This window comes from Oncorhynchus mykiss, chromosome 6 (genome assembly GCF_013265735.2).
Source record: "Oncorhynchus mykiss isolate Arlee chromosome 6, USDA_OmykA_1.1, whole genome shotgun sequence".
Taxonomy (NCBI): domain Eukaryota; kingdom Metazoa; phylum Chordata; class Actinopteri; order Salmoniformes; family Salmonidae; genus Oncorhynchus; species Oncorhynchus mykiss.
Genome location: NC_048570.1, coordinates 67863951 through 67883489, shown reverse-complemented (window position 1 = coordinate 67883489; position 19539 = coordinate 67863951). Strand labels below are relative to the sequence as shown.

Genomic DNA, 19539 nt, shown 5'->3' with positions numbered 1-19539 from the left:
CTACAGATCTATCTAAAGCAGTCTCACAACTGTTTCCTGTTATCCCATTTATATGTGACTTCAAGGTGTGCATTAAATTAATAGTGGGCACTGGGGACTCTACTTACCAGTTTGCTCTCAATGAGATCGCAGACAATCTTGTTGTTAAAGTATTCGATAGGAGTCCACCGGATGCCTTCTTGTACATACTCCTCCTAGAGAGAGAGGGGGAAGAAGAGTGATTGGTCTGACGATGAGTCTCTACTTAAACATGAGACCAGTAGCTTCTGCTGGTGAAAAGGTGTGAGAACAATGAGTGAAAAAAGCCCAAAACATTACCTGCTCAGCTTTAAGCGTGAGCTCAATGAAGATCTGCTGCAGTTTCTCATTCACAAAGTTGATGCAGAACTGCTCAAAGCCATTTTTCTACACAGAAAGAGATGGTGTGTTAGTGATAAACCAGAGAGGCTGTGACAGTGAGGTCATCCGTACAGACACAGAGAGCTGGGGAACTCCTCTGGGCTTCCTGAATGGGTCATGTTTATGAGGTGAGGATATCTACCAGTCAGCCTGGCGTGGCTGGAGGAAAACATCTACACAGTACTTTACACCACAATAGACCTGGGACCTGAGACTAATGTTTTATCTAAAGAAACCCAATATATCCCATTTCAGGTCGTCTGAGCACTAACACAGGAGGTTTATTTTCTCTGTGCTTTGTTAGTAATAGGCCTGTGTATTAACATAAGGACTGTGGACGGACCCAACCACTGTTTAGATAACAGTTGTATGCTATCTAAATTTACAGCTTTACATTAGCTCATGTTAGGTATCAGAGGACAGGTACATCATGGTTTGAGACTGTCGCCACGCTACGACACTGAAGCTGTCCCGTTTCATTATTTAATCAAGGCCAGTCCTTTTCAGGGGGCATCAGTGAGACCCCCAATAATGCAACCTAAACAAACAGCTAATCAGATTAGAAAGGTCCATTAAAGAATGCTGTCCCAATCAAGAGATGGGACATAATCCAGACAAAATCGGTCTGATCCTCTGTCTTTAAGCTGTGTAACTACCCAAACTTTACTATGATTACTGCGATGTAGTGACCATGTATCACCTTATGCTATGATTTCCAAATGTAAATCACAAAACATAAAAGGGCAAATCTACAGAAAACTTACTTGGAATATTTCAAATCCATAGATATCCAACACGCCAATATTAAACTCTTGATGAACCTTCACGATGGCTTTGTTGATGGACTGAAACAGAAAAAAATGCTTTGTTACATTTGGCCATTTATGAAGGACCGGGTATTATTCTAATGGAGAAGGAGTGTCCATTCATACCTCTACTAGGAAGTCAAAAACACGTGAGTGTAGGGCCTTGGACAGGGCATCCCGTGTGTAACACGCCTGCTCCACATTCAGTGTCACATCGATGGACTCCATAGAACTGCCCCACTTGCTGTCCATCTTCCTGCTGGTCAACTTCTCCTTCAGCCGCTTCTGGTCAATCCCCAGTAGAAAAGCAGGGAAGGCCAGGACTGTAGAGAGAGAGACGAGAGAGAATGAAGAAAGAGACAGACAGATGTGTGGCACACACCCTCCTCATGAAACAAAACACCAGTACATTCTGAATACGTTGGATCCAATAAATAAAGGGTTCAACAACAAAACGGAATGCAATCAAGTCTGGTGATGACTCATTACTCCCTCTTCCCTGCCATAGCCACAACAACTGGGTTCTCCTAGCAGAGGCCTGAGCATGCGGAGGGCCATTAGGACTCTCCTGAGAGCCCCTCCCTGCCTCATTACACTGAGTCACTTCCCCCAGAAGGAAACTGCTCTCAGTCTCCGGGTCTAACTCTGGGTCTGACGAATAGCCCCCGTTTGGGAAATGAGGGTGTGACTGACTGTACTCCATACCACAGCACAGGCCAAGTCTATCCTCAGGACCATGCTGCATCTCCTACTGTAGCCTGCCAATGCACTCTCCCTCAAAGAGGATATAGATAGTATCAATGATGAGCAGCCAGTTCATCTATACCAAAAATAATGATCCATACCAGTCTGATGGATAGTTAAAAGTTTATATGTACAGTACAAGGGAGTGTTATTTCTAGTGGATCTGAGGCAGGGATTTGTTTGGCTGAGCGTGAGCAGATGTTTATGCCAACTTGTGTTGGTGTGGTTTTATATGGGGCACCAGGGGTCTTGATATGTGAAACACATTGCAGTCAGACAGGAAGTGATATAGGGGGGAAGAGGAAACGCAGAATCCACACAACGCCGCTTTGTACCCTGGATAACCAGAGGGGCTACATTTCATCATTCAGCCTGGATGGGTGGCTGTGAGGCGGGCAAGGAAGTAGAGGAGGGAGGGAGGGAGGAAGGGGAAGAGAGGGGCGGGGGAAGAGTAGGAGTGGTGCAGGAAGAGGCTGCGTTTCTCAGAGTAATTTTAGTCTGTGATGTAATGTGCCCAGACCCTGAAAATTGTTTTTTATTTTCTCTGGTAATTCAGCGTGGCCTGGAGCTTGGCTGCAGCCCTGCATTAACACAATGAAGCTTCGGGGAGTGAAAACAGTCAGTGCAGTGTGCTGAGAAATGTGCTTCCTAACCTAACCCGTCCCATAAAGGGAAGCCCAGGACACTGGAGAGGAACGCCAGGGGGACATGCCAGTCTGCAGGCTGGAGACACACAGAGACAGTCTAACTGCATTTCAACCTGACCACTTTCTCCCTTCCCACATCCTGTTGACTCCCCTCACAGATGTGAAAGGACTGGATTGGTGCAAGCAACAAACTCTACCTAGCCCTCTACATAAACAAAGTTACAAGGGTTGGTACGTACACTCCTCGCTCTCAACGGCGGCGTAGTTCCCTGCTTCCCTGAAGTTGATGTTCCCAAGGTGCAGGACTCCGGCTACAATCTGCAGCACCAGGCCACGGTCCTCCCCTGAGATGCCAATCACCTCCATGGCATGCTGGTAGAGGACAGAGACAGAACAGGAGACATGAACCCATGGATGAAACGTGTGTTTACTTACTGCTGTGGTACCTAAACCATGTCCTCTAATTACTCCTGTTGTGGTTTCACTGGTAAAACAAAAACAGGTGGAGTACAGGGTATAAAATGAAAACAACAGAGGAGAATGGAAGACAGACTGAGAAGAAGAGAAAGAAAGGCAGAGAGAGAGAGAGAACCATCCCAATGGAAAGAAAGTAAACGTACCATAGTTTCCTGAAAATCGCTTTTGTCATTGATGTCATCCACTTTGTAGGATCCAGACTGATTGAGGTAATTGTAGTAATCTAGGCTTGTGATTCCGAGGCTGCTCTTCTGTTCTCCAGTTGCTCCCTCTATCAACTGCACAAACAGAAGACAGTGTTAGATGATTACATCTCTGTCAAGTAAGAACCTGTATACAGTAATTCTAGACTCAAAGGTCTACAGGAGCTTTCAACCAGTGAACTCACATTGTCTTTCCTCACATTTCTACATGTCAGAAGTCTTTTAGACAGGCAGCACCATATACACATGCTCATTAAGTGATCAGCACCACACGTTTTACACCCAATTTAGAGTCATATGCTTTCCTCTCCTTTCATGTGTCAAGAAAGTTGCATTATGGGAGTTTGACCGCTGCCTCTCTTCCAGAGACCTCAAGTGGTACACAGTGAGAACAACCTGACCTGCTTTCAGGAGCCAATTGGCACTTGTTACTGTTAGTGTCCTGAATGCTGAATTTCACTCATGGACACTGTGAGCCAATTCCTGTACACATTTCCCCAGTTCTAAAATGTGCATAAACACTCTTATTAAACAGGAAAATGATAAAAACACACCATGTTACTGGAGTCCCTCACCTGATAGAATATATGGAAGCTCCTCTCTCCAGGATTCCTCATGACGACGCGCGATTTCTCCAACAGGAAGTTGGAGATTTTCCCTCCATCTGGCTCGCCGCCGGAGCTGAACTGGATCTCAAAGTATTTCCCCTGAAGGAGGAGAGTGTGGCGCTTTACTATCAGCGCAGGCCTCGCTAAAGCTAAAACCCAGACCTCTCCGAGCAGGAAATAACAACCATCAAATGAGTTGTATTTTGGGTGCACACCTGCAAACCAGTGCTGTGTGTGTACTAAGGCTTAATCTCTCTCTCTCTCTCTCTCTCTCTCTCTCTCTCTCTCTCTCCTCCTCCTCCTCCTCCTCCTCCTCCTCCTCCTCCTCCTCCTCCTCCTCCTCCAGACAGGTCTGTCCTCTGTAATGTCTATCCCATTCCCAGTCAGTCTGAAGCCCCAAAGTGCACTGAGACACTATTCCTACAGGGAGACTTCCTCAACCATTTCTCAGACCATGTGTCAAACCTAATTTACTTTTCCCAAACTAAACCAGGAAAACTAAGAACAGAGACAGTACTGCCTTGTCTGTCAACCTGAATACAATACTTACTACTAAGCTCTGTTGTGAATGCTGTAAGTAGATAAACTGGCTTTAGAGGGCCCTAAAAACTGCCTTTAAAACCTCTTTCCAAGCTAACTAACTGTCTTTAAAGTATAGTATGTGTTTTTCTATGTTCATCTTTACTGGCAGTGGAGTTCCCACTCTTTTTGGACAGTGTGTCCCCACAGCCCTGGTAAACCAGGCCACACGAGGCTAGCAGCCCCAGCCAAGAGGAGACGGGAGAAGGCAGTAACATAGCTTATAAAAAGAGGAGCACAATGTAATTCACTATCTCCTTTTTTTCTCTTCTCTATTTGCACTGGACGTACTTGTGTTTGCTTTGGTTCCGGAAACGACCGCGAAGCACCTTCAAATCATCAGGGCAGAACACAGTGCCAACCATATGATGTTAGGCGCCCCCATTCCGCTAAGAAAAAAAATAGATTTGCAAAGACGTGGAACCCTTACAAATCTGCTGGAGTTGTTGTTCCTCACTGTCTTGGCGTTCCCGAAGGCCTCCAGGAGTGGGTTGGACTGGAGGATGATGTCTTTGACGTGCTGTGAGGGAGCAGACAGACAGTAGGCTCATTTTAGTGTGACAGGTAGGGTATAGAGGTAGTGGGTAGGGAGACACTACTACACTCTGCAGTTATCCACATCCCTGCTGGCAGATCAACATGCACCGTCACCGTCTTCCACCGTCGCTCCGCTCTCATAGCGTCTGGAGCACATTATCTTTCCCATGAGCCATCTGCATATCAGGAGCCCATGAGTTTTAAATCAGCACAGTGTCGTGGAGACCGAACTATTATCCTCTCTATTATTGAATGCTTAAGTGGAGTGGTAGCATTTCTTGGAATCCTTTTGCATCCCTGAACTATTGTCCTCTACGAAGAAAACAAACTTTAGTGTAACAGCTTTTTGTACTTACCCCAGGGCTCAGTTAAACCTTACATATTTATGTAACTAATCAAACCGCTCTGTGAGAGCCACGTGAGACTTCAAAACACTTACAATTCCCAGGTTAAAAACACATGCTGTGTCTGTCACATCGATTTGCATGCATATGATTCAGGGGCATGGTAATCTGATATGCATCCTGCAGTCAGAAACCGATACAGGGTGACGATAATCAGAGACAACAACTTTGCTGTTCTGTCTGTTATAGTAGACAGGGGTAGTGAAGTGACAGTCACTCACAAAGCATTACACCCCCCCCCCCCACACACACACACACAAACACACCACAAGCACTTACACTTACCACAAGCACACAGGAGTTGGGGAGACCATGTGAATGAGACATGTGGACAGAGGGATTGACAAAGCTCAATGGGGCAGGAAGGGTATTGAGAGAGGTAGGGGGTTTCCAACACAATGGAGACCTTATTCAATAAAACAATAGAAATTCCAAGGGCAATGTCTGTAATATACTACATAGACCGCACATAGACTTATTTTAAATACATTCTTCAACAAATGTTACAAGCACATTTTTCAGTACATCTTAAAATAATTTAAAAGATGCAAGGCACATAAGACTCATAGCCAGTAACAATGCAGAACCATGTACAGTACATTCAAAAAAGTATTCAGAACCCTTCCCCTTTTCCCCATTTTTTTACGTTTTTCTAAAATGGATTAAATCATTTCCCCCCCTCATCAACTGACACACAATATCCCATAACGACAAAGTGAAAACAAGTTTTGTTTGCAAATTTAAAAAACAGAAATACCTTATTTCCATAATATTCAGACTAGAGGTCGGCCGATTAATCGGAATGGCCGATTAATCGGAATGGCCGATTAATTAGGGCCGATTTCAAGTTTTCATAACAATCGGAAATCTGTATTTTTGGGCGCCGATTTCCGATTAAAAACATTTCCAATTACATCTTTATCTAGCTAGGCAAGTCAGTTAAGAACACATTCTTATTTTCAATGACGGCCTAGGAACGGTGGGTTAACTGCCTTGTTCAGAGGCAGAACGACAGATTTTCACCTTGTCAGCTCAGGGGATCCAATCTTGCAACAATACAGTTAACGAGTCCAACGCTCTAACCATTGTACTCCACGAGAAGCCTGCCTGTTACGCGAATGCAGTAGAAGCCAAGGTAAATTAGCTAGCTAGCATTAAACTTATCTTATAAAAAACAATCAATCATAATCACTAGTTATAACTACTAATCCAGTTTAGCAGGCAATATTAACCAGGTGAAATTGTGTCACTTTTCTTGCGTTCATTGCATGCAGAGTCAGGGTATTTGGGCTGCCTGGCTCATTGCAAACTAATTTTCCAGAATTTTACGTAATTATGACATAACATTGAAGGTTATGTGCAATGTAACAAGAATATTTTGACTTAGAGATGCCACCCGTTAGATAAAATACCGAACGGTTCCGTATTTCACTGAAATAATAAACATTTTGTTTTTCAAAATGATAGTTTCTGGATTCTACCATATTAATGACCAAAGGCTCGTATTTCTGTGTGTTATTATGTTATAATTAAGTCTGATTTGATAGAGCAGTCTGACTGAGCAGCAGCAGGCCCGTAATCATTCATTCACACAGCACTTTCGTGCATTTTGCCAGCAGCTCTTCGCAAGCACAGCGCTGTTTATGACTTCAAGCCTATCAGCCTAATGGCTGGTGTAACCAATGTGAAATGGCTCGCTAGTTAGCTGGGTGTGCGCTAAAACCGTTTCAAACGTCACTCGCTTTTAGATTTGGAGTAGTTATTCCCCTTGTGCTGCAAGGGCCGTGGCTTTTGTGGAGCGATGGGTAATGCTTCAGTATTGTTGTAACTGTCATTATTACAAATAAAAAATATAAAAAAATCGTCTGATTAATCGGCATCAGCTTTTTTGGTCCTCCAATAATTGGTATCAGTATCGGCGTTGAAAAATCATAATCGGCCGACCTCTAATTCAGACCCAATGTTATGAGACTCAAAATTGAGCGGTGCCTCCTGTTTCCATTGATCATCCTTGAGATGTTTCTACAACTTGACTGAAGTCCACCTGCGGTAAATTCAAATTATTGGAAATTATTTGGAAAGGCACACACTGGTCTATATAAGGTTCCACGGTTGACAGTATATGTCAGAGCAAAAACCAAGCCATGAGGTCGAAGGAATTGCCGGTAGAGCTCCGAGACAAGACTGTGTCGAGGCACAGATCTGGGGAAGGTTACCTTAAAATTTCTGCAGCATTGAAGTTCCCCAAGAACACAGTGGCCTCCATCATTCTTAAATGGAAGAAGTTTGGAACCACCAAGACTCTTCCTAGAGCTGGCCGCCTGGCCAAACTGAGCTATCGAGGGAGAAGGGCCTTGGTCAAGGAGGTGACCAAGAGCCCAATGGTCACTCTGAAAGAGCTCCAGAGTCCCTCTGTGGAGGTGGGAGAACCTTACAGAAGGACAACCATCTCTGCAGCACTCCACCAATCAGGCCTTTATGGTAGAGTGGCCAGACGGAAGCCAATCCTCAGTAAAAAGCACGACAGCCCACTTGGAGTTTGCTAAAAGGCACCTAAAGTACTCTCAGACCATGAGAAATAAGATTATCTGGTCTGATGAAACCAAGATTGAACTCTTTGGCCTGATTGCCAAGCGTCACTTCTGGAGGAAACTAGGCTCCAAGCTTGTAGCGTCATACCCAAGAAGATTCTAGACTGTAATCGCTGTCAAAGGTGCTTCAACAAAGTACTGAGTAAAGGGTCTGAATACTTATGTAAATGTAATCCTTTTTTTTGTTGTAATAAATTTGCAAAAGAAATCTAAAAACCTGTTTTTGCTTTGTCATTATGGGGTATTATGTAGATTGATGAGAGAAAAAAAAACAATTTAATCCATTTCAGAAAAAGGCTGTAACATAACAAAATGTCAATATTTTCCGAATGCACTGAACATTGAAAATGTACAGTAATTAGTCATACACCGTTTTCCACATGACTCACTGAGAGCATGATAGCTAACATTAGCTTTGAACTTGAAACCTTGACTAATAATAATAATTCCAGGGTGGAAAAAGCACTATACTAATCAGACTAAAAAAATGACTACCATCACAATTGCGTCTGAGTGTTAGCGTCTTGTGATCCAGCTTATATTCCTACAGACTGGAAATTCCAAGCCCTTTTCAGTGGGCCAATAATACCAGGGAGGCTGGTGGAGAGGGGTGGCTTGGGGACAGGACATCTGCTGAGTAGGATGGGGGCCAGATGGCTGCTGGAGGGAGGGGGGGGGGGGGGGTGGTTGGGAAGGAGGGTATTTGGGGGTTGGATGGGCTGATGATGGATTGATAATGATAATGGGAGATTGGAGGGAGGGATGGCAGGAGATGGTTTGGGTGGTGCGGAAAAGGGAGGTTTAGACAGGAAACAGCAACCGGTCATTAGGATGGACTGACCTAATAAGGTACATTGTAAATGACAGTGGATGTGTGTGATCGTCTGAGATGAATCACATTTTCACAACTGTAGTTGAGCGGTGTTTACCGGTGTAAAATGGAAGTAGCTTCTCTGGGCTCACCTGCACTTTGGGTCCTCCTCCAGATACTCTGGAGATGTAGCCCATGATGTATTTGGCTGCTACCGTCTTCCCTGCACCACTCTCTCCACTGAAACACAAAGTAGAGAGGTCAGAACGGTGCATTTAACAGGGCAGTCCTCTGAAACACAAAGTAGAGAGGTTAGAACGGTCCATATAACAGGGCAGTCCTCTGAAACACAATGAACAATTCAAGGATGTCCACGTTGTTGTCAACTGTATCATAACAAGTAAATGAGAGTATACACTTTCTCTGTGGAAATTCAACTGAACTGCGAAGCTGAAAAATAAGTTACAGATTTATGGTACCAGACAGTATGTTAAATAACACTCCATGAAAATCTCCTCTAAGCCTGGTTTTAAGAGGGTCAGTAGGGGTTTACCAAAATGCTCCTTTATTGTCTCTTCTTATCCCAATTAGCATGAAGGTGGCCTACTATTGAAGGAGGGGATTTCTCAATTTGACCCATGCCTCTTTTCTCTTCTCTTTAATGTGCGATGTAGGAACAGAAGTTGAGCCAGTCATAAATGCTCTTCCTCTAATTCTCCCAGCTGAGCCAAACCCTTCACTTCAAATCAACTTTTTTCAAACATCCAGAATTACCAGGTGAAATGCCATTTCTTGACTTCCTGTCCACAGAGACTCCACTTCCTATATTCACTCAGCTCTCCATCTCGGTGGTTTATGCCAACCAAAATCAGACTCATCTCAGCAGTAAACCTACCACTCTAGAAGGGGCTAATAACACTAATCCTGTTTTGTCACATTTGCCCAGTTTCTTTTCTTCCTTCTCTTTCCTCAACCTCTCCTTGCATTTTTCCTCCTGTCCTTTCACTTCACCAGGGTCATACTTATTTAGACATATGTGGTTTGGCAGTGGATGACAGAGGAGTCTGTTTTTTTATTTCATTTTTGAAGGGGAGTCATGTCGGTAATGCCCTTCTGAGACGACCCAGCTGCAGACCGTTTGAGGACGCCATAAGAAGTCATCAAAGCAACTCTATATGCTTATTAATCTCCCTTAGGCCGATCATAGTCTGCTCCTCTATAGTATTCAGTCTAGCTTGCTACACAGCTATTCAAAACCAAAACAACTATAATAATTCTAGATATAGACTACAATGCACTCAAAATACAGTCAGTACACTGACTAGCGACCAAATGTGACCCAATGTTCCCTCTAATCTTTGCCAATAAGCATTTGTAGGACCTTAACCCTTAAGAGAACCCATCTGAACACGGTGGACTTATGGGCATGCTCTTTTCATCTGGAGCAGGCTAGGGGCTGGAGTTTGAATCACATCCTATTTTTACCCTCCTGAGGGGTGTGCCCATTGTTGTAATTACACAGCACGCAGATGCTTAACACATTGTTGACTTCCTCTCCCATTTATTGGCCAAACAAGGACAGAATGAGAGTCATGTCGTTATAGAAGGCTTACTGTAAAGTACTACATTCAGCGCTGAATCACTGGGCTCACTGATGTCACTCACAGCTCAGCTTGACAAAGAAAGCACCTGAAGTGATCATTATAGACATCAGCTATGGAATGCATGCTGAGTATGATGTGGGCCGAGGGATACTAGTTATGCATATTTGTATGATTAGGCACATTGTGTTCCCAAGCCACTACCGTATGACACAAGTGGGCGGGCATACACACACACACACACACACACACACACACACAAGGTGTGACTGAAGTATGGCTTCATTTCAACTTGTTGGATAGCATAATTTCCTGCAACTGAAGGGTCCATCCATTAACAGAGACAAACTGTAAAACTTAGATGGATTCTCCATTTCCCATGTCATTGTTCCCATGAAACAATGACCCATTACTAAGCATGTCATATCAATGGGGGAGAAAATACACTTCCCTACATTAATAAGCAGAAGAAAACTGTTATATGAGCAGAGGGCCACCCTTTCCCGGGATAGATCTGTAAACTCACTGGCCAGAGCCTTGATAAGAAAGGACGGCAAAAACTGTGCACAACAGAAATGGTGCCATGTGATTCGAAATATTGCAGCGTCAGTGTTTGTAGAAGCGCAAGCACTTCTATATATGAAATGATGGCATCATTTGTGTTTTAACCACTCAGGGAGTTAGTTACTTAGCTTTCCTCTCCCAAACATTTGAGTGCAGACAAATAGGTGAAGTCAGACATTGACAGAAAGCCCAGTCAACACCACTTGACCACGTCAGATGACTCATGTCATGTTGAATGACTTCTTTAATAAGTGGGGAAGAAAAAGGTCCAACACAGTACAGTGCTGACCACACTGCCTGGACAGCAATTTCATGGAGGGCTTTGTTTGCTGACCTGGTGCATCACAAATCCACTTCCATTCCTTTCATGTGGGAATCTGTACTGGCAGCTGTCTAAACAACGGGAGGAAAGTGCTGAACCAGGGGACATTCGCCATGAGGTAAGCACTACAGTAACCGTCCGGGCCCTGGGCCTCAGGTGACTGGCCCACAACATAAAGCCTCAACTATGAGACAACACTTTTCCCTTGGGAGGCCTCCTCCCATGGGAACCCATTGTACAGTCATGTTACCCACTATAGGCTTCACAACACTAGGGAAGGATTTCTGGACTACCACTAGCTTCCAGGAATCCAGGGCTGTGACCAAACACATTTTAATGGCCAGTTAGGCTATTTTACATTTCCTTCTTGACCACTGCTTGGTAAGACAGACTTTGGTTTGGTTCAATCATATTGCTTTCAACTGTCAAGTCTTTTCAGCTGAGTGGTCTAAAGTGGAAAGGAAGCTATATTTGGGGCATAGCCAAAAAGTCCATTACATTTTCAAACAGTCTTGTGATCCTCTGTCTGTCTGAAGCGAATAATCCGTATCCATGTATAATATACAGTATACTCCCAAATGTGTTAATTGTCACTACTCATCCGCTCTCAATCCATAACAGCAGAGGAACAATTCCTGTTTTATAAAAGCAGGAAGCTAATGCATAAACAGACGCTGTGTTTTGTTTTCATTCTACATCCTGAGAATGTTTTCTAAAATCAACCAGCTGACACAAGAAAAGAGACATGAGGCCATTTATTTTAGACTTGAAGGTGTACTTTCCCAGTGTGCCTTTCCCAGTGTGCCTTTCCCAGTGTGCCTTTCCCAGTGTGCCTTTCCCAGTGTGCCTTTCCCAGCAGGCTGTGATATGAGGAGGGTGGATTAAGACTGGTTGAAGAACCTTGACTGAGTAGGGCACTGTCATTCAGCAGCACTCCTCCCAGTCAGGTGGTGGATCCTGTTGGTTCCCTTCCTATCTATTATCATCACATTCAACAGCAGCACTCTTCCACCTGTGTCACCATGCAGTCTCCTCCTACCCCTCCCTGCCTCTCGACTTCTGCCTCATTCACAGGCATTTCCCACATACCAGCTCTGTTGTTATAGTTTTCAGTTGTCACCCTTTCTCCCCATGCACAAACACTGAAAGGGAAGGGATGTGCCTGAGACATAATAACGAGAAAAGCAGGCAGGCAGACTCACCTGATGATGACACACTGGTTCTCCCTGTCGATCATCATGTTTCTGTACATGTTGTCTGCCAGGGCGTAGATGTGAGGAGGGTTCTCATACTGGGCCTGGAGGTTCAACAGAGATCATGACCTAAGAATATCTCATGAAAAAACTGTGTGGGTCCATTTTCTTGGTCCTAAGTGGAAAACTGACTGTAAAGGCAAGACTGTAAAGAATTAGGAGTAATTTGTGTAATGAAGTAATAAAGTCAGAGGGCTAACTGTTTTTATCAAACATAGTTAACGTCTGATTTGGCAGCCAAGTCCACTTTCAGTACGCTGGCCAAGAACACCTTAAACAATACAGACTTAAACAGGCTGTACTGAAGGTATTGCCAGGCCTTTTCAACGGGTAAGGCATGTTTCTAAATCTGCACCAACTGAGGGGTGCTGCTGGAAAAGGTATTTGAAGCACACCTAACCCAGTTCATTTAAAACTTTGTTCTTTCTACTGAAAACATCATCCTAAAAACATGACTTATCTTAACTTTTCCAAGTACAATTACTCTTAGCTGCTATGAGGTATGAGGTGACGTTGTGCAAACAATTAGGATACAAGTTGAATACATTCATAGCAGAGTTGTATTTTTTCCCAAATAGAAAAACCTTTTGGTACCCTGTCTCATACTCCTGTCGAAAGAGAAAAGGCTGCTCACCGCGCCCTGATACATCTCCACTTCCTTGTCTCCAAAGTATGGCATCTGCTTGAACGGATTAACAGAGATGAGCACAGGGCCAATGTAAGTCTGTAGAGGTTATGGGTTAAGGGTCATACTAATGACACATAAGTACCATTAATATCAACTGTTCAGGTCCCAGTGACTCACATGGTCAAAGGAAAAAAGAACACTAAGAATTCCCAGAGCTCACTAGTCATCTGCATTGAGCACCAATGACAACCCTCCCCTCATTTTACTCTTTAAGACAATGCAGTTTCAGAACACATTTATAAATCTTGACGGAGTCTCTCTTGGAGTAGATGGAGAAAAATGACCTAACTGTGAGTAATTGGGCCCATGACGTCATTGCAATGTGCATCTGTGTGGTAGCACTGGAGTGTGTGGTGATTGGACACAAGCCTTGTAAAGACACAGTGTTCACACATCAGAGTGAACAGCCCAGCAGTGTAGTGATGTGAGGTTTTGGCCCTGCAGCCCAAAGCAGCTCCCGGCACATAAAGCTGGTATTGAAGGCGCCCTGCAGTGACCCCAGCCCCAGTACGCCACTGGCTGGAACACTCTGTGTTGATGCTATTTTCTGACCAAAATCAGAGGATTGACTCAGAGTTTTCAATCTAAAACGGCCAGCATCTGCTCAACTCTATAATCCAAAAGACTGCCAGGACACAGATGAGGTTTTAATTAATGAGCTCCTTCGAGAACTTTCAACATTTTCCATCAAAAGGGTCATTCAGAGACCCAAACATTTCAACACTACTTGGATACATTATATGGGCACAAGAACAAAACTTTTAACCTCAATATATTCTTGAGGTCTGTAAGAGTGAAGCTGAATACTCTTCTTAGGGATTGTATAGGCCTACGGGGCTGGGGCATTTACAGATCTGGCCCTGAATGCTCTCAGCACAGCCACACAAAACCATTACTGTTGTAGGAAAGTAGCTGCACTGCTCACATTCACTGTGCAAGGCATACTGTACATTTCCAACCTCTTTCCATATTGCTGCATGGTGAGATTAAACCAGAGTGAACCTGATTAAGATCCATTCCAGCCTGGTGAAGGAAGCTGAAGTCAGGGGTCCAGATAGGGGCGCAAAGAGGCCCGTCTCCCCCTCGCCACTGGCGGTACATGGTGGGAGTAGCCCAGTGTCTGGAGCCTCAAACACTAGATCATTAATCTGAGTTATTACAGCACTGGGAATGGTCACTCAGCTATTCTAGGAACAGTGGGAGTGTGTCTACGGTAGGGCTTAGCCATTCTTCATCGAGGTGTGAACGGTGTGTGAATGTGAAGGATACAAAGATGTAGTCGTCCATGTATCTCTTCTTGAGGTTGTCCACAATGGCGTCCTCGTTGATCTTGGAGAGGAGCACCATGTCGTCCACTCCACTCTGCTTGACATTGTGGCTCTGCCAGTGGTACCGGTAGTGGCCCCGGCTCCCCTGGAACACACAGAACACAATACACATCTGTTAGTGCCTTCAGACTACTAGTGCCTTCAGACTGCTTGCAGCTGCATCAAACTATAAAGGACAGAATAATATCTAGGCTAGGAGTTTTTCCCTGACCGCGTGACCTGACCAGGAAAAAAAAATAATGGTCCTATAATCTCATAGAAACTTAATTAGCAGAAGCTTACCCTTACCTAGGACTGAAATCATCACATTTGGTGAGAGTACTAGAGTAACCTTTTAGCAGAAAACTGTCCAACAACTGAAATGAACTTGGGCTTTCCCCTGAGTAACTCATTTTCACCCATGCAGAGTTTTGATATTTTTTAAAACTTCTAATAGGTGCAAGGTCAGGATTCCCAAAAGTGCTTTCAGTGTGTTGTTGGCTCTTTGATGTTGGCTCTTTGATGTTGTGTTCTGACTGCTGTCAGACCTTTCCCTTTACCTCCATCTCTCTTCCTCTCCTACCTCCGTATCAGTTAGCTTTTGTTTTCTGAGAGCGGGTCTCCAGAAAGCTTAGGCCATTCATCATGTGCTGTGAGTCAATGTCATCTGGCTACTGGGGAAAGGATTACAATGTGCTGTGAGGAGTGAGTCTTATTCTCCTGGATGGAGAACCAATTAAAGCCACAGACCAGATCCAGAACATTAGTCAACACTGGACACATCTCAATGCCATTTAACGCTCTGTTTGCCTCCTGATTCCACTGAGAAAGAGCATTTACCCCCCCCCCATATTCTATTCTAGTATACCGTTCAACTGGAGTGCAGCTTTACATACTGTACAGCTGAACAATTTGTATTTCTACGCCTGTTTTTTCTTCCTGGTTCTGGAATGCTTTGTTTCAACTTTTGAAGTGGTTCAGATTGGAAAGGGCTGGTGCATAGATTAGATGGCAGCAACACTTCCATATTTCAGATTCCATAGGCTACAGCAGACTGAATGCTGCTGAATAACAAGTAACAATCACTTGTTAAATGGAGATTTGTGGTTGAAGACAAAAAGCACAGTTGCACTAAGATGTACTTTCTCTACCAAAGCAACACAGAGCAAAACCATGGTGAAATGACATTAAAATAAAGTAACACCACAGTAGATTTAACACACCAATGGAAAGCCATGGTAACTTTCAGTAATTGACTTGTACAAAGTCAAGGCAGAGAGACTGCTCAAATGAACCATTAACGTTCTCAGGGGTGGCTCAATTTTCTTACACCAACAAAATAAATACCACAACCTCTCTTTACAGACTCACTCTTAGCATGGAACATAGTGAGTAATGTTAATAGCTTCTCAGACTATTTCTATGTGCATTTTCACTCAGGAGCCAAGACATAAATTACTGCTCCATTAATTTTCCAGACGGTTCCCATTATCATGTTTTACTACTTTTTTTAAAAACAGAAGAAGAAAAGGCTGATTTCTCCTCTCATTGGCACACTAAGCAGGGTGCATTACATGTGATTCCATACCCTGGGAGCTCATAAACACCTCAATGGAGGTGTGTGAATGAAGAGAATATTGATGGGACACTGGGAAATTGGTGTCTCAGGAATTTGAAGATATACAGCGCATTCAGAAAGTATTCAGATATAACAGAGACGCTAAGTATCATATTATTTAGCGATACTTAGCGTCTCTGTTATATTTCCATACTCATCTGAAATCCAACACATCAGCTTCATCTCATTGTCATGCTCTAATGCAGTAGCAATGACATTAACTGCATTGTGCTTGGAATCTACTACAGATGTTGCAGTTGAGCCCACCACAAATACGCATAAAACAGCCCAGATCTATAGACCAACCCCAGGCAAATGTTATTAGAGCCAGCACCATGTATGCTGTAGGACACAACCCTACATCCCAAAATGAAAATGAAGTACCACACTAGGCTATTTAGAGTGCTATATTTATCCTGTTGCTGCTTTGTTGGGAATGATAATGTTCTACTTGAAGAGGGGAGAGGACGTAAGCCGGAAACACAGGAGTCAAAAGTTCAGAGTATTTTCCATGGGGGTTAGAGGAGAACATTGGGTACATTGAGATGTTTCAAATAATTTGCTATTATTTTCTAATAACTTTCATCAATATGCACCAATAAAATAGTTCATAAACATTTATAAGAATGTATAATAGCTTATTGATGACAGTGGTTATAAAGCCAATCATTGTGACTGCTTGTTGGATGCTGTGCCATAAACTGCTAATGTGTGGCTCTGGTTGAATCCTACCTATGTGTTTTGACTGAGATCTAGTCTAAGGCAGGATGCTGTTCTCTCTGGTAAATGATTCCCCAGGTTAGTGGAAAAGTTGAGGTGACTCAGTCCGTGCTGAAGGTCGGAGAGCATACAGTCCCTTAGGAGACAGATTGGACTGGGAGCTACCAATAATAACATCACCATGGAACCAGCACTGACTTCCCTCTGAGTACATCTTAACAACCATCTTCTACACACAGACTGCCCTTAGTAACAGCATACTACAGAGCATCAGTCATAACTAATGATCTTTGCTTATGTACAATTCCAGTCAAATATTATGTGTTTGACAGATGTCAAAACAACCTTGATCCCAGCAAGTATGATTGGGACCTCTGTCCAAAGAGATCTAGGATTAACCTGATTCATTACTTAATCTCATTCTCTTTCGGAAATAACAATCAACTCCTTAAAGTCTCCCAGGTTTGGGACCAGACCTTTTCCTTAAAGTTATCCCGACAGCAGTTGAGGAATTTCTGCACCAACCCCAGATTCATAATGCCAGGCTTTTTTTCATGCAAATACCATTACCATATATGGAGAGTGCCGAGCAGAGCTGAACTCAGGAAATGGCTGGGTTTGATTCAGTACAACAGGCGCCCCCCCCCCCCCCCCCCCCCCCCCCTCCATTCCACACTTTTACTCTGTTCTCCTTTTCCAACCTTGGATTTGACACAGAGCCCACCATGTGTTAAGAAGACCACTTTCTGGGTGCTGCACTCTACTACAGAACTGGATCTCTTTCCAGTAACAATCTATGAGAATAAACTCTCCTCCATTCGATAAATATGATTATCTTTTACTAGCCTAGATTATTGATGACTTCAAAATTATTATTTGATTGTTTGAAGATTTGAAACATGAAAATATGACATTTGAAACAGCTTCAAATATGTCTTTCACAGTCTTGTCAACTGAAAAGATAAATTGAATAACTGTGTGATATCATATTACAAAGCAATAAAAAAGGCTAATGTGCAGCCCCCTCCCTCCCTCCCTCCCTCCCTCCCTCCCTCCCTCCCTCCCTCCCTCCCTCCCTCCCTCCCTCCCTCCCTCCCTCCCTCCCTCCCTCCCTCCCTCCCTCCTTCCCACAGCTGCCTTGCAGGCTGAGCTGTCCAGCATGTTGTGGTTTGGCCAACACCAAGCAAAGACTCAGGGCTGTCATCAACAGATTAAGATAGGGTTTGTTAATGAAGTGATGGTCTTCAGTGCAAACTGCAGGAGAGAGCCTCTTGGTCCTGACGAAGACAGAGGCTATTGGATGTCTACAGTAAACCTCACTAAGACACAAACCCAGCTGCAGTGTCCAAAGCCGGTTTGCATGTACATGGGAAATGCCCCATAGCTAAACTCTACTAAAATGCTGGCATCTTGGTGGATATTGCTTGGGATGTGGCCAGGATCAGGCTACAAATGTATTTTGTTCATGCAAGGGTTTCACTCAGTGTTGGATAAGTGCAAACATGTGCTACCATGTAGCAGTTCAGCTGACCTGATTTCTGAAAGCAGCTCTGTTCTGAGTCAGGTTGCCCTCCCCAGAGAAGGATTATGATTTTATCAAATATTTTTGATTTCATTTAAACAGTTTTGAGTAGCTTTGGACAGATGCACATATACTAAGTCTTACAGTATGAAATGCTATCATGCATTTTGTTGATTAAAAAATCCCCCCCCCCCCCCCCCACTACCACTACCACAAACCGAAAATACTCTGTGATCCTCCACACCACCCACACTATATCTAGCATTGGAAGGCATGATGTCAGTTAGTACTTCCTGTCTCCATGACCCCGGGTCACAGCCAGGTCACACAGCCATACATCAGCTATGACCTTTGCAATTGTAACATCCATCTTTGGTGCGTACTAATTGATTCTTGAAGACTATAACTTATAAATGCCTCATGAGCTTAGATAAACTGTCGTACCACTTCACAGAACCCAAGATATCAGCTTGTTTTACTTCAATGTTTGTAAACAAAGTAAATGTAAACAAACCCGATATAGCCTCAAAACATGGTTAAAACTATAATGTTGATATCATGGATGTCCTGGCATCCATAGCGTGGTCTATGAATTTGAGAGTGGTTTCTCCAGCCCCATCTCTCAACGTTTTACCGAAACAGGGGCGCTTTGTTATTATTTCAACTCCGGATTGCCCCTTTAACTGACATAAACTAAATAGAACTAAATCAAGGCCAACACTAAGCAGTGCTTCCACCTGGACTCTATCACTGCTCTGGATCAACTGCTGAATCTGCACTTTTAAAAACCACTCATTTCAGAGCAGTGCCAGGAACAGAGTGCTGACAGAGAGTAAACCTTCCACAAGTCAAGAGGAGAAAACAAAGCAATCAAAGAGAGAGGTTGAAAAACCCTGGATGATGATTGAGAATACTGTGGTGTCTCTAATATTAGAGACAGTAATCTGAACAGTCTGAATCATCATCCGGGGTATTTCAAGATGAGAAAAGAGAAGTAACAATAAGCAGCAGCGTGGGGCTGTTGCCATGCACCGCTTCTCCATGGGATGGGATATTCATTAGGGTCACAGAGCACCCTAGACAGCAGCCTCTTTCTCAGCTGGGTCTGGACCCAGACTGGACCATGGGCACCATGGCA

At 43.7% G+C, this 19539-nt stretch overlaps 1 protein-coding gene across 2 annotated transcripts in view; it reads right to left on the bottom strand.

Moving 5' to 3' along the window:
- The window catches only part of LOC110526410 (unconventional myosin-Ie), a 48506-nt gene that overhangs the window by 14290 nt on the left and 14677 nt on the right, over nt 1-19539 (bottom strand). For both annotated transcript variants that reach the window (XM_036980794.1, XM_036980795.1), the window contains exons 2-13: nt 14504-14647; nt 13181-13270; nt 12496-12590; nt 8959-9046; nt 4894-4983; nt 3852-3983; nt 3217-3351; nt 2836-2968; nt 1332-1528; nt 1164-1244; nt 319-405; nt 108-194 (exon numbers count right to left, since the gene is read on the bottom strand). In XM_036980794.1, coding sequence (XP_036836689.1) covers nt 108-194; nt 319-405; nt 1164-1244; nt 1332-1528; nt 2836-2968; nt 3217-3351; nt 3852-3983; nt 4894-4983; nt 8959-9046; nt 12496-12590; nt 13181-13270; nt 14504-14647 — 1359 coding nt within the window. The remainder of the gene's footprint in view (nt 1-107; nt 195-318; nt 406-1163; nt 1245-1331; nt 1529-2835; nt 2969-3216; nt 3352-3851; nt 3984-4893; nt 4984-8958; nt 9047-12495; nt 12591-13180; nt 13271-14503; nt 14648-19539) is intronic.